This window comes from Aulonocara sp. 'chitande type north' Nkhata Bay, linkage group LG20, assembly GCF_057382095.1.
Source record: "Aulonocara sp. 'chitande type north' Nkhata Bay isolate Kocher_YH1m ecotype deep benthic linkage group LG20, A_spYH_male_GT1.1, whole genome shotgun sequence".
NCBI lineage: Eukaryota > Metazoa > Chordata > Actinopteri > Cichliformes > Cichlidae > Aulonocara > Aulonocara sp. 'chitande type north' Nkhata Bay.
The window spans coordinates 3,626,321-3,639,762 of record NC_141363.1 but is presented as its reverse complement, the minus strand read 5'-3'; the positions used below and the strand labels follow the sequence as shown (position 1 = coordinate 3,639,762).

Below are 13,442 nucleotides of genomic sequence, written 5' to 3'. Positions count from 1 at the left end.
TATGTATTACACCGTTACACACAAGTGAATTTCAGATTATCAGTTAGTGATACAAGACCTCAGTAATGAAATCTAAAAAAATAAATCACTCAGAGCAGCCGACTTTGGAGAATCTCCACTTTTATTAATAGAAAAACTGTATTTAGTAGAGGCGCTGGGGTTTGCCCATGGTGCTCTTGACGTAGAGGGCACGCACGTTCTGCCAGTTCTTCTTCAGCAGCGACACCAGGAAGTTGACAGCCAGGTGGATGTTGTACACAAGTTCGTCTTCTGTCATCTTCACATGTCCTACGGCCACAGCCAGACAAAGCACCTACAACGAGCAGCAAGGTTACTCCACACTGATCAACTTCTTCAAACCAAGTGTTAGATCATGAAACCATAAAGCCAGGAAGCAGCAGAACACACCTTCTTCATCTGGAATTTGATGGTGGACTTGACTTCATCCACCTTTGTGTTCAGGTTCTCATTGTGGGTGAGCAGTGAGGGGAACTTGCCGGCCTTGTTCAGCCCAGGACCCAGGATACGAGGGATCTGCTTGATCAGAGACTCAGAGGCCAGGAAAGCATCATACTTCTTGGCTGGAAGAGGAAGAAACAAGCACGTTAGGAAGACTTGACAGACTTTGGTCACAGATGAGGCAGTTTGTAATCTTGTGGACACCGTACCGAGCTTCTTGACCAGCTTCTTGTTCTTGTTGAGCTTCTTCAGAGCCTCGATGTCCATGTGTGGCATGTCGGCAGCTTTGGCCTCGTCGCAGTGCTGCTGGTCTCCCAGGATGCACACGGAGAACTTTGGCCTGGGGAGAGTCTTCAGCCTGCATGTCAACAAAACATTTTTAGTGACTGTGCTCACAACCACTTTTCAACCTCTGAGAAATAATCAACTCATTCAACATGTGATGATATAATTTGACCCTTTATGAGACCACCTGACTTTACTGTGGAGTAGAAAAAGTCTTACCCATACCACCACAGGGGCTGGCGTCCAGCTGACCTCTTAGGTGATACAAAGCAAAGTGGTCGGCATGAGGGCGTGAACTTAGCAGCTCAGCCACTCAAAGCCTCCCCTCATGTTTTAAGACCCAGGGTAGGGGTCCGCCTGCTTCGCCTTCCCCAGCAGAAAGCTGAGTAAGCTCAGTCAGACTACCCAGAGTACTTCTCCATGTCTGCTCCTGGCCTGTCTGGACTTTGATTTTTAATGTACTACATGGCCGTTAAACAGGCCGCTGTGATAATCAGACAGGGCTGGAGACGCACAGGGAAAAGGGTGGGTGAGACAGTAAAAGGTCGAACCTGACAGTGCCGGAGAAACGCTTGTCCTTCTGGGGATCATAGTTTTTCAGGCTGATCTGAAGCTCCACCGACTCCACAAACCTACAAAGAGATGACAGGTTACACACATGTCCGGTATTTTCAGTATTACGCTTTAACCATTGGTTATCACAGCTGTTCGGATCTGCTTACTTCCTCGGCTTGGCCACGGAGCCCTGCAGGACCTCCTTCACGGCTTCATATAAAGTATCCCTGGAGACCTTACTGTAATGTAGAAAACGTCAGGAAAAAAGTTAACGTCACTAGAAATGCCACCAAGAGAAATAAGACGGCTAATGATGCTAAAGCACAGCGCTAAAAATTCACCAAGCAGCCACAAAAGTCGTGAAAAAAATATGTGCCGGTTATTTAAGAGCATTAAACTAAACAGCAGAGATTAGATGAAGACTGTAAATGTATTTTAAATACGCGGATGACGACGGATTACATTTGAGAAACTTAGCGCGCTGACGGTGCACCGGCGATGAACCGGTCCCATGCCGCACCTTTAACGTCAATAAACTACAACATACCATGAAATACAAACAAAGCCGGACAATATTACGACTCTACGTATCTAGAAGAATAACACAGTAGAGAAAAGCGCGTTTAAAATGAGGTTTTTAATCATTTATTGGGAAAAATGCGGCCTGACCTCATCTTGGTAGCTCGTCGCTCTCGTCGTGCTACGCTGGAAAAGGAAGTGACGTCGTACGTTACGCGACATAAAGGCGATCCGTGACGTCATCAGAAAGCGCGAGCTTTTTTCCCAATAGAAATCAACAAAATCTATATCATAAAACAGCAAGCATAAAAATATCTATTTAGTAGTAATTGAAAAATGTGTGCCTGTGAAGAAACATATACATAAAAATAAAATACCTGTAAAACTACATAAATATTCTTACCTACTTATAAAGCTAAATAGTTACATAATAGCTACATAATTCAGCTGTCTTTGTCAAACTTTGTCATTACAGTTTTTATGCTGTTGTAAATTATAATATCAAAAGTTGAGCTCTGGCTGTTTCAGGTACTTTTTTTTGTTCCAAAATGATAGTCCTGTGAAAAATCCCTGACAATTTCTATAAGGATAAAGAGTGTAAATGACAACCAAGTGCTGTTAATCAGATGCATTTGCTTGAACTCCCTTATAAATCAGTTTTCTTGTGTGGAGCATTTAGGTATGTTAAACCAAACAACATATCGGCACAAACACCTCATACCAACTGGTGGAGTGATGATCTGTGCTTGTTTTGCAGCCACAGGAGCCTGGGCACCTTGCAGTCATTGAATCGACAATGAACTTCTCTGTATACCAAAGTATTCTAGAGTTAAATGCGAGGCCATTGGTCTGACAGCTAAAGCTTGTCACAAATTGGGTCATGTGACAGAACAATGAGCCTAAACACATCAGCTAATCTGTAACAGAATGACTGAAAAAGAGTCAAGATGTTGCAATGGCCCAGTCAAAGTCCAAACTTCAACCTGATTGAGATGCTGTGGCAGGATTTTAAGAGAGCTCAATGAAGTGAAGCAACTTTAAAAAAACAAACAAAAAAACAGTGGGTCAGTATTCCTCCACAATATGAGATTCTGATAAAGCAAAACAAAGCAGAAAGACTTCAAGTTATTGCTGCTACAGGTGGTTCTAGAAGCTACTGAATTATGAGGTGTGTATTAATAGATTTTGAGGCGCTGTAAGACATTTTTTGGGAACCCCGAAATTTGAATAACTTTTTTTAACCTTTAAAAAAATGGAGGCTTTGAGACAGTGTGGTCACCCGAATGCCAATCACTCTCATATCTTTTGGACGTGTACACAATTGACCTCATTTTGGGATAGTATATCCAAGTTAACAGATGACATCATGTCCTATGCATCCCTAAGGATCTCAGGATCTTCCTACTGGGTTTGCTACCCAGTGATTTGATTCTAAAAAAGGAAAGATATATTTTTTAAATCCCGTTGATCGCATTTGAAAAGGCCATAACAAGGAAAATCCTTAAGAAGGATCCTTCCCGAGTAGAGCAAGTGCTAGAGATTATAGAGGAAATACATCTGATGGAGAGACTGACTTTCTTTGTACGACTTAAATGTCATCTTTTTCAACAACTTGGACTAAACGGCATAAATATAAGCACAGGCTTGAAGATTCTGTCACTTAATTCATGATGCTTGGAACAGTGCCCCAATTTGTTCCCCTTTTATTTTTGTTATATTCTTGTCACAATGAAAATTCAAAATAAAAAGTTGCAAAAAAAACCCCTGAGGCTTTGAAAATGAATACAATTAATTGACATTATGATCTAATCCACCCATCCATTCAGCCTAGCTTCTGCTTATCCAAATTCAGGCTGTGGTGGCAGCAGGTTATGCAGGGCCCTTCTTCCCAGCAACACTTTCCACTTCCACACGGGGATTCTGAGGCATCCCCAGGTCTGAAGACAAGAAATACATGCAACAAATTTGAGGTCTACCCCAGGGTCTCCTTCTAGTTGAGTATGCCTGGAAACCATCCAATTGGAAGCCCCCATGAGGCATCCTCACCAGATGTATAAGCCAACTCAATGGAGCCAGTTATAATTTATAATAATTATAAAAATAAATACCATATAAGTAATAATAATGTTTGCTAAATGAGATATTGCAAAAAAAAATTGCAAATATTTGTAAAGACTGACCAATAAAAGTCTGCAGGTTACAGTAATTCAGTATCAACTTTGTCCTAATACTAGATTGAGTTAGATACATGGGTGTGTTGTATTCAGGAGTGCAAGGATTAGCATTTAGGAATCGTTATTGTAGGACCTGTGAACAGTCAGAGTAATAAAAAATAATATCAGCCCTGTCAGACTGGTGAATTAAGATTCTTCATTGTCAGTTTAATTTATTTATACAGGGTTTTTTTTTAATGTAAATTAGTTGAAAAGGTGGTGAGGTCATGTGTCTGCGATTCGTTTTAAAGCAGCTTGTAGAGACTTCTTCAGGAAGGTCTCATTTAACATCAGGCAGCTGGACAAGGAGTGTTTGTGTGCAGCAGTCACCTGGAAATGCAATCATTTATACGCAGAAGGTTATCACACACCATTTCATCCACTGTACAGACGTTATCTGTGATCCCAATCTGCATACTTACATCAGTGCTGTATTTGGTGAGTACTGTGAGCATCATTTTTGCAAACTTCACAGACTTTGTGAAACGAGGAGCCTGACTGACGAGCTGTTCTGTGAACTGTGTGAAAAGTTCTTCATTCAAGACAGGCTGTTGGGGGGAAACAGGCAAAACAGGTGGCTCAGTGGCAGTGAGTATTATGACTAACAGCTCTTGCAGCTCTTTCCCATGAATAATCACCTGGATTACCTTTGAGTCTAGCAAGCTGTGGATAATAGACAGCACTGCCTCACTCCATGCAATCTTCAATGTCATTCTTTAAAAACAAAACATAAAAAAGCAGGAGTGTTAGTCATTTACTACTAACCATGTGTCCGTTATTATGCGAAGCTTCTTTGGCGCAGCAGTTACAAGTGAAAACAGAACGTAACTTTATACTTACTGAACCACCAGCAGTCTGTAGTGAGAATCCAGGCAGCTTTCTATCAGTCTGCTTAGCAGCTCAGCCTGTGGAGGCCCTGAAAACAAAACAATGTTCAAAAGGATTAATTCATGCTGGGAGCAAAGCCTGAGTAAAAGGAGCTCTATCACATCAAAGCATCTGTCCTGTTAATGTGTACTTAAACCAGAGCTCTGAATCCGTGCCTGCTCTGCTGCTCTGCAACTCTCCGATTTCCCTGAAGCAATCAGTGCACATACACGCTCACCAGCTGGGTCATGAGGTACATCTTTTCAACTGCTTGTTAGCATACATTATCAATCAGTATGAGCAATTGTATCCGTAGAGAGATGAACACATGACCCGCTGAAGTTATAACTGAGCATCGGAGTGAAGAAGAAAGGTTATTTTAGTGACTTTGAACGTGACATGGTAGTAGGTGCAAGCTGGTCTTGTCTGAGTATTTCAGAATCTGTTGATCCACTGAAACAGCTGGAATCAGAGGAGAATGGACAGACTGCTTCAAGCTGGGCACGGCAACAGTAATGTAAATAACCACTAATTGCAACCAAGGTATGCAGAAGAGCATCTCTGAATGCACACCACGATGAACTTTGAAGCAGATGGGCTACAGCAGCAGAAGACCACACTGGGTGTCACTCCTGTCAGTAATCTCCAAAAGTTGATTCTGTTCATCTGGACGTAGCGTTTTGTGGGAGAAACGTTTCGTCACTCATCCAAGTGACTTCTTCAGTCTCAGCTGACTGCAGGTTTCCCCAAATCTTATAAACAGTACATTTGCTGTCAGTAATAACAGGAAATGGGCTCAACAACACTGGACAATAGGAGATTGGGAAAAATGTTGCCTGGTCTGATGAGTCTCGATTTCTGCTGCAACATTCAGATGGTAGGGGGAGAATTTGGTGTAAACAACATGAAAACACGGATCCATCCTGTCTCGTATCAACTGGTCAGGCTGGTGGAGATGGTGAAGTGATGCACTTTGCAGAAAAACTGATTGACATGTTGCATCACAGTATTAAGAAAAGTGCAGGACATATTTATCACTTTTGCACATGTCACACTGTTTTAACTGAGTGCTTGTAAACACCAGACCTTATTAAATCACATACCATCTTAGCATCTGACCAAGATCACAAACCCGAATGAAGGACATCATTAAGTCATTTCTGTAGTCACTTTCAGTGAAACGTTTTCCTTTCATCTCACCTATGTTCTCTTTCTCTAGTACTGGTCCGATTAGAGCCTGGCACACTGGTCTGGGATAGCGGCTACACAGTGATGTCACTGCGGTAACCAGACACCTGGAGGCCGGCTCTGACAGGGACAGCACCTGTAAGGTGAAACAATATTCTGTCAAGATGAAACACAGCAACACATGTTGCTTATTTTTCATATTCGGTGTTATACCTTCTCCAGCAGAAGGCTCTTGATGAGCGTTGCAGCAGTGCTGTAGCTGAGGTCAGGAGAGAGGGCCAAAACACTGCTGCACAGTTTAGGCAGCGCCTGGTCAGGTAAGCCCGGCAAATTCAGCATGCTGCATAACACCTCCACCTAAACAGGGCAGGTAAGGACCTGGGTTCAGTCCAATCACAACTGCAGATTATACATAAAATATTGATATATTCTCTGGAACCCAACAGAGACCAATAAGAAAATGCCTCTGATACTCACTTAATGGTCCCAACCACTGGTGTCAGTCCTATATTAAATATCTTTTATTCCTCCTATAAATATGATCTTGTTTATAGGAGTGTGTGCTTAAGATACACCCTCAGCTCAGCCCTAAGGATTTTAAATAGTATAACAGATTTAAAAGATTGCCCTGCACCTTCATTCTTTTTAATGAACAGCAGGGGGCGACTCTTCGGGTTGCAAAAAGCAACTCTGGTTTCATGGAAATGTGTGAAAACAGCTCTTTTGCACTTTAATCGACAGTTTCTATCTTGTTGAATAGTTTTATTTTGTAATTTAAGTCAAATCCACCCGTTTTCGAAGTAAAAGCGCAGGTTAAATTATTGAGGACATACTTGGTTTGAGTCACAGTTGTTCAGCACTTTGAACACATCTGTGGAGCTCTGGTCCCACTGAAACACACAAAAAGAATGACAGTGAGACTAAATGTCACTTACTGTCTGCACTGAATGAGCTAGAAGAAAATAAAATCTTCTTACCTCCGTCTGACTCTCCAACAACTCTTTTATCTGAGGAATACAGACCTAATAAACACAAAAACAGTAAATCAGCTCATCGTTTTACAACTTCTGCTTCTCTAAGGACAAAACAAACATTGGAATTGGCAGAAAGATTTCAGTGTGGAGAGGGTACCCTTCTTTGTATAGTGGTTTTTACCTTTATCTGTTCAGGCAGGCCACCACACGAACTGTCTGAGGCTGGAGTTTCTGCTGCAACATCACTTTCTGGCGCTCCCGACATTTCCTTGGGAACTCTCAGTTCTTCAGCTGTGACACACTCATTATCATCCATCTTTATCCGTTTACTCTGTGATCCCGTTTCTTCACCATCAGACCCCACGCTGACAAAACTGCCCTTTCTCTTCCTCTGTGTCCCCAGCTCAGATAAATCAGATGTACTCTGGGATTCAAATTCTGCCGTTTGACCACTGAAGCACTTGGTCCATCCTCCAGTTTCAGCAGATCCGATCAAACCCTGGGAGAGCTCCTTTAGTCTTTGGCTGCACGGTGTGGTGTACAGAGGCACCTCACGGTGGGTTTCCAGGTCTCTTTCGAGTTGTCTGCACAGAGCAGTCACCCACGGGTTTGGACAAGAGTCCTGGCTGAGACATTTGATCAGATGGAGTACAGCGGTCCGAGGAAGAACAGAATGCACCAGGTGGATGAATGACAGCAGGTTTTGTTTAAATAAAGGTGGAAACAGGCAGACTAGTGGTTTACTAGAAGAGGTAAGGAAAAACCAAAGAAACCGTCAGCTGGTCTCTGAAGTTGTGTAGACAAAGAAAAAGTTCATGTTTAAGAAAAAAGCAGGAGTTAGAAAAAAACATAAAACTGATTTGTGACTATCAGTATTTATGACACTTTTTTTCCACAAATGTAAATCATTTTGGGGGAGATTTGTGCTTGCTAAATACTGATTAAAGGGACTTCTTAGAAAGGAATTTTGTGAATTTTTCTTAATCAGACTGCAATAAAAGCAAGGAAATGTGGCAAAGGACCCCAGATCTAAAACAAAAGAGGTTAGGAAACACTGATTTGATCTTCACCCTACTTTTCACACGTGTGTGTGTTTACCCTAGAATATCTATGTGAATACTAAACTAACTCTACACTGTTTTTTTCTGTGTACTTTACTCACACGGTTAGAAACTCAGTGTCAGCCTCGGTGTGGGTTATTTCGTCTCTGCACAGTGTTTCTATGAAGCCACACAGTGAGCTCTCGGGGTTAGCCCGTTGCTGCCTGTGGAAGACGCCCAGCGCTCTCGAGGCCCCGGAGGTTCCGGACATCAGTGACCGAAGCAGCAGCCTCGACTGCCCGTCAAATCCGCTAAGAAACATGCCGGAGTTCAGACAGCTGTGTGCCCCATCTCCGGGTTTGTCCTTGCCGTCTCGCCCAGACACCTGTGGCTTCATCCCAACCTCACTATACCGCCACTGCTGTTTACATTTCTTCTTCGACACCGGTAAAGGGCTAGATGAGTTCAACATCGCCACCTAGTGGTCAGATGTGCCACTGGCGACACAGCACGATTTATCCTGCGGCGTATACTAGTTAAACAAAAGCCAGAAATTCCTGAATAGAACGAGATTGCCATCATCTCTCAGTCGTTTCCACTTTAAGTCTTTATTTGGAGACTACAGTGGAGCTACTCAACAGCATAGATAAATGTATTTTTGTTTGCTTAAAGGTTAGACTCGTCCAACTAGCCCATACTTGCCTTTTTTTTTTTTTTTTTTTTAAATGAAAATCCATTACGTGAATTCATTGTATGGTGTGATTTAGGCACATCCTGACCCCCAGGCCATGTGGGCATACCATTCAGGGAAATGCCCCGAATAGCACAGCACCAATGAAGAAAACAACACTTTAGTGAGACAAAGTGAATCAATGTTTTATTTTTTGTGTACAGGTACAATTTGGTTAAAAAAAAAAAAAAAAAAAAAAAAAGGACATAAAATCATTTGTTCTTGCCAAAACTGGGAAGTGTGTGACAACTAATCATTTTTATACAGATATCAGACATTAGGACAGTACACTTTTTTTTTTTAACCCTTGGGCAATTAAAACTACCATCGACATAACACTTTAAAAATATCTAAATGGCCCAAGCTACTAGGGAAATGTCTACATTGGCACGCTCAGAAGTTGGAAGAGAAGCTGACAGTTTGCTAAACACTTAACACATAACAGCTGTAGTATTTAAAAAAAAAAAAAAAAAATTATAAACCCCAACTAGAAACAAAGGTGTCTTACGCTGAGACCACTAGCCATGAGTTCTGGAGTGTCCAAGTGTGCACAGACTTGGAGACAGGTTCCTGTCTGAATTTAGGAGTCCTTTAAGTGAGATGTACTTTCCACTCGATGATCCTGAGTCAAAGCTACTCGTAGGCTGTTTCAGTAATAATTTCATGAAGACACAGGTGGTTTTTAAAAAGGAAAGAAGAAGAAGAAGAAAAAAAAAAAAAAAAAAAAAAAAGGCAGCAGCCATGCATTTTCCAGGGACCAATGATGGTTATAGACCCCATTCAGTGGTTTCAAACACTGACCAAAAAAGGAAAAAAAAATAAAAGGGGGAGGGAGATGAGCACTCAAACTACACTGTTTTAGTAAGGTAAAAAAGTAAATTCAAGGTCGTCATCATCATCATCACCAAGAAGGGTCATGGCTATGAAGAAACTAATTAGATCCACTCCATCATCTTCATCCTCAAAGTCATCTTCTCCAAAATGCTGCAAGGACAAAGAGAGTGAGGGGAGAGTAAATACAACCTTATCTTAGACACACTAAGAGGGAGGAGAACGTAAAACACTCACGGATCACCATGTAGTTACCAGAAAGGACGCGCTGTGTCGACTTTTGTCATGTCGGTAAAGGCACTCGCTTTTGAAGGGGCAGCATTGGTATCGAGAATAGTAGGTGCAGGATTTCTTACTGGAATCAAACAAGAGGCAGCAGGGAGGGGTCAGTTAAATGTTTATACTGGCTTGAGATGACAAGCAATTTTAAAATCTAAAAAATAAAAAAAATAGTGTGATTTAAGTGAAATATGCACAGGGCTTTGAGCAGTATATGCATATTTAATTTGTTGTGCATCAGCATTATAGATCTCCTTTCAATTAATACCTAGAGTTCTCCTTTGCTAAATTTTTCGTCATTACTTCTCTTCACACCGATTTCTGTTCCTTTTGCATAAATTTGATTCTAATTGCCATGTTGTAAAAATCTGTGCTGAATCATTCACTCTGTAGCTCCCATTGTTAATTAGTTAGCAATGCTACACACCTGTGTTTCAGTACTCTTCCTTAGATATGACATCTGCTGCACACTCCATACTGTTAATATCAGAATGACCTATGACCTAATGAAAATCTTGAAAACTGGTGAACTGTGCCGAGTCGAGTACGTACTAATGGTAAAGGGACTTAAAGGCGCAATAAGCAAAAACAAAAGCAAGTTTTTGCTGAATGGGAGATCTGTAGCAGCTCAAGAGATTCAATTTATTGGGAGGAGTATATTTATTTAAAAAAACAAAACAAACCTTTAGAAAGCAACTTTGGACCAAGTTACCATGGCCTAACCCATAGGTGTCAAACTCTGGCCCGCGGGCCAAATTTGGCCCGCAGCCTAATTACATTTGGCCCACGAAGCCATACCAAATTACTGTTAGAGCTGGCCTACTGGTATTATACAGCTAATATATATATATATTGTTTAGTATTAAGCTTTGCTTGTTCCATATTCAGTTTTCCAGCAAAACTTATTTGAGTCCATAAGAAAAGATTCATTCTTATATCTGGAGGAAGATTTTTTTTTTTCAATAAATATTAACATTAGCCCGCGACTTTGTTCCAGTTTTGAATTTTGGCCCACTGTGTATTTGAGTTTGACACCCCTGGCCTAACCAAAGGATTTAGATGAGTAGTTTAATTCAGGAACCTTAATCTACAGCAAGACTCACTATATAATTTTTTTTTTTTTTTTTTTTAAATCTATCTATAGTAAGAAATCTGAAGAAAAGGCTGGACTATTGAAACTAACATCCACACAACATACCCAGGAAGACAGACTCAAAGGATTTTCTAAACTCTGCGGACATGAGATCTATTCCTCACCTGAATTTTTGCTTGAACTCAGTAATTAGATCTTCCTTTTCTTGTCCTTCAACCCAGTATTTGTGCGGCACATAAAAGGCAGACCTCACGCGGCACTGTGGGCAGCGTCTGAGAAGAGGGAAAAAGTCAATCAGAATCACTTCGAGCCCTCTCTGGTTTTGTCAGATCCTGCTGCCTCCTAAATATTACAGAAACCTACTTTATCACATCCAGGCCGAGGTCTTTGGTCTTCCTCCAGGTCATTATGCATTGTAAACAGAAGGAGTGATTGCAGTTGGGCAAGATGCCAAAGACACCGCTTTTCAGATCAGTCTTTTCATACACTTTGTCCATGCAGATCCCACAGGTCACGTCTTTGCTCCTGAGGAAGGCCTCAGTTTCCTCCTCCCTTCCCTGAGAACCAGAAGCTGCAGCAGCAGCCCCATTCTCTGGGGTTTCAGATGGGGAGATCTCCTGAACATTAATAGAAGGCTTTGGGTTCAGCCAAGTTCTCCTGCTGAATGAGCATGCTTAAGATAACGCAGTCAAATTAAATGCAAACCTCATTTCTTCCATCGCAGGCACCTGCTTCAGCAGCTTCTGAGCTTTGAGACGATCCCAGACCAGATTCTGTAGAGGAAAAGCAAATTAATTAGATCAACTTCTACGTTCAGGTCCATCTACAAACTCATGCAATACCTTCTGACTGCTCCTCAGCGATATTCGCTGGCAGGTGCCCAGTGTCGCATTGAGGGTTTGAGGTATCAGCTGCCAACTCTGATCTGCTGCACTCTTGTTCAGATGTCACCTCAGCTTGCAGAACTGCAGGTTCTGACCCTCGCCTATCAGGTGACGCGTGAGCCACACTGGAGGAGGAGACCGTAGGTACTGAAGCCCTTCTTCCTGCAACAGTTGTGCCAGCTTCAGACTGAAGAACATGGAAAAACCTAGCAGAGAAAAAATATAAGGGATTAAATGATGGATTTTCTTAAATAATAAACATGGGGGGAGGGGGGGGCAGCTTACCTGCAGCGCTCACCATACCAGCATCCACCTTTCTGATAATACCGACATATTTGGGATGAGTGTATGGTTGGCCATTCATGACGATAATTGCATCTTGAACCAAATCTGCAAGAGCCATTTATGAAACGCCTGCAATGAGGTGAAAACCACAAATCGCAAAGTAAATTTCTGCCACAAACCTTTTTTTTTTTTTTTTTTTTTTTAAGTAGCAAGATTGGTTTTACATGCCGCTCCAGTGATTTGAACTGTGATGACTGCTAGTGTTTATAGGGTTATTTAGAATGCAAGTTCATAACGATGAGCCGCTGGTATTTTATTCTTTATAAGTGAAGATGCTCAGATTTTTATTGAGTGTAACCAGAAAGTATAGGATTAGGAGTGGATCAGACAGCTCAGGCTGAGGTGTTTGGAGACAAAGTTTGAGAAGCAAGGATGAGATGTTTGGACATGTGAGTGAGCTGCTCTGGCCAAGCCTAAAGGAAGAAGCTGAAAAGAGTAGTCGAGCCGTTTTTATAGTTTAGTAAATTCTTACAGGTGGGAGAGAGACTGAAAGCCCTGCCTGACATTAACCAATTTTTTTTTTTTAATTTTTTTGACGTAGTAAAATTAATAATCTGACTTGAGCCTCAACTGCAGAACACATTACAAAGTAAAGAGCGAAAATTTTATACGTTGAAACAACATCGGTACTGTATATGCACATCATTAAACAGCTTCAAAAACCGTATTTGTCAATAATAATCATCGTGTACTGACGCGTTTCTGGATTAACTGACGGAGAAGGGCCAAATCCGACACAGAAGTGCGGTCGTAAATCCCACTTACCAACAGCCACTAACTCAGTTAGCTCAAGTTTTGGCTAACATTTCAACATTATATTTAGTCACCTAGCAACACAAAATTTGTACGAATGTACTCACACAGCAACATGGTCTACCACACTTTCTTCCTAAGTTGATGTAATCAAAAGTCACTATTTCACTTTAACGTGTATATTAGAACGCCACACGAAGGCATTAAACTCTGACAAGCTATTTCTCGGTGCTTGGTCCACACTTTCCTCATTTCTAACCCACTCTGTGGGACTGTGAGGGGCTGCTTACCGACAAATGTTTCTACTACGAGCCGAGTCCATCCTCCGTGTGTTTTGAACGAGCCGCCGCCAAGCCTTCACCATCCACGTTATCTAAATAGTTGACAGCTGGTTCCTCGTACCAATTAACCTGGCAACGAACCAATA

General features: G+C 41.6%; 3 protein-coding genes across 6 annotated transcripts; all 3 read right to left on the bottom strand.

The window, feature by feature from the left end:
• Positions 1-103: 103 nt before the first annotated feature.
• rpl10a (ribosomal protein L10a) lies at positions 104-2,039 on the bottom strand. The gene is made up of 6 exons (XM_086277637.1): positions 1,969-2,039; positions 1,467-1,538; positions 1,296-1,376; positions 669-817; positions 409-581; positions 104-313 (listed from the first exon to the last, which is right to left on the bottom strand). Exons 1-6 carry the CDS (start codon positions 1,971-1,973, stop codon positions 143-145), a joined length of 651 nt encoding a protein of 216 aa, XP_086133763.1. The 5' UTR covers positions 1,974-2,039; the 3' UTR covers positions 104-142.
• A 193-nt stretch (positions 2,040-2,232) lies between these two features.
• Positions 2,233-8,572, bottom strand: fance (FA complementation group E). 2 transcript variants are annotated; one of them, XM_086277635.1, is made up of 10 exons: positions 8,223-8,572; positions 7,242-7,803; positions 7,064-7,108; positions 6,920-6,976; positions 6,300-6,443; positions 6,099-6,222; positions 4,872-4,947; positions 4,670-4,745; positions 4,454-4,579; positions 2,233-4,361 (listed from the first exon to the last, which is right to left on the bottom strand). In XM_086277635.1, exons 1-10 carry the CDS (start codon positions 8,570-8,572, stop codon positions 4,257-4,259), a joined length of 1,665 nt encoding a protein of 554 aa, XP_086133761.1. In that variant the 3' UTR covers positions 2,233-4,256. The 2 variants fall into 2 exon arrangements, with proteins under 2 accessions (XP_086133761.1, XP_086133762.1); XM_086277636.1 differs by having other exon boundaries at positions 4,679-4,745; positions 8,223-8,535.
• A 388-nt stretch (positions 8,573-8,960) lies between these two features.
• Positions 8,961-13,441, bottom strand: mkrn4 (makorin, ring finger protein, 4). Of its 3 annotated transcripts, none has more exons than XM_086278741.1 (8): positions 13,306-13,441; positions 12,203-12,331; positions 11,876-12,123; positions 11,739-11,806; positions 11,397-11,650; positions 11,198-11,305; positions 9,917-10,016; positions 8,961-9,814 (listed from the first exon to the last, which is right to left on the bottom strand). In XM_086278741.1, the coding sequence occupies exons 1-8, from the start codon at positions 13,377-13,379 to the stop codon at positions 9,689-9,691; spliced, it is 1,107 nt and encodes a 368-aa protein (XP_086134867.1). In that variant the 5' UTR covers positions 13,380-13,441; the 3' UTR covers positions 8,961-9,688. The 3 variants fall into 3 exon arrangements, with proteins under 3 accessions (XP_086134867.1, XP_086134869.1, XP_086134868.1); XM_086278742.1 differs by having other exon boundaries at positions 9,673-9,814; positions 9,899-10,016; XM_086278743.1 differs by lacking the exon at positions 9,917-10,016.
• Position 13,442: the final 1 nt, after the last annotated feature.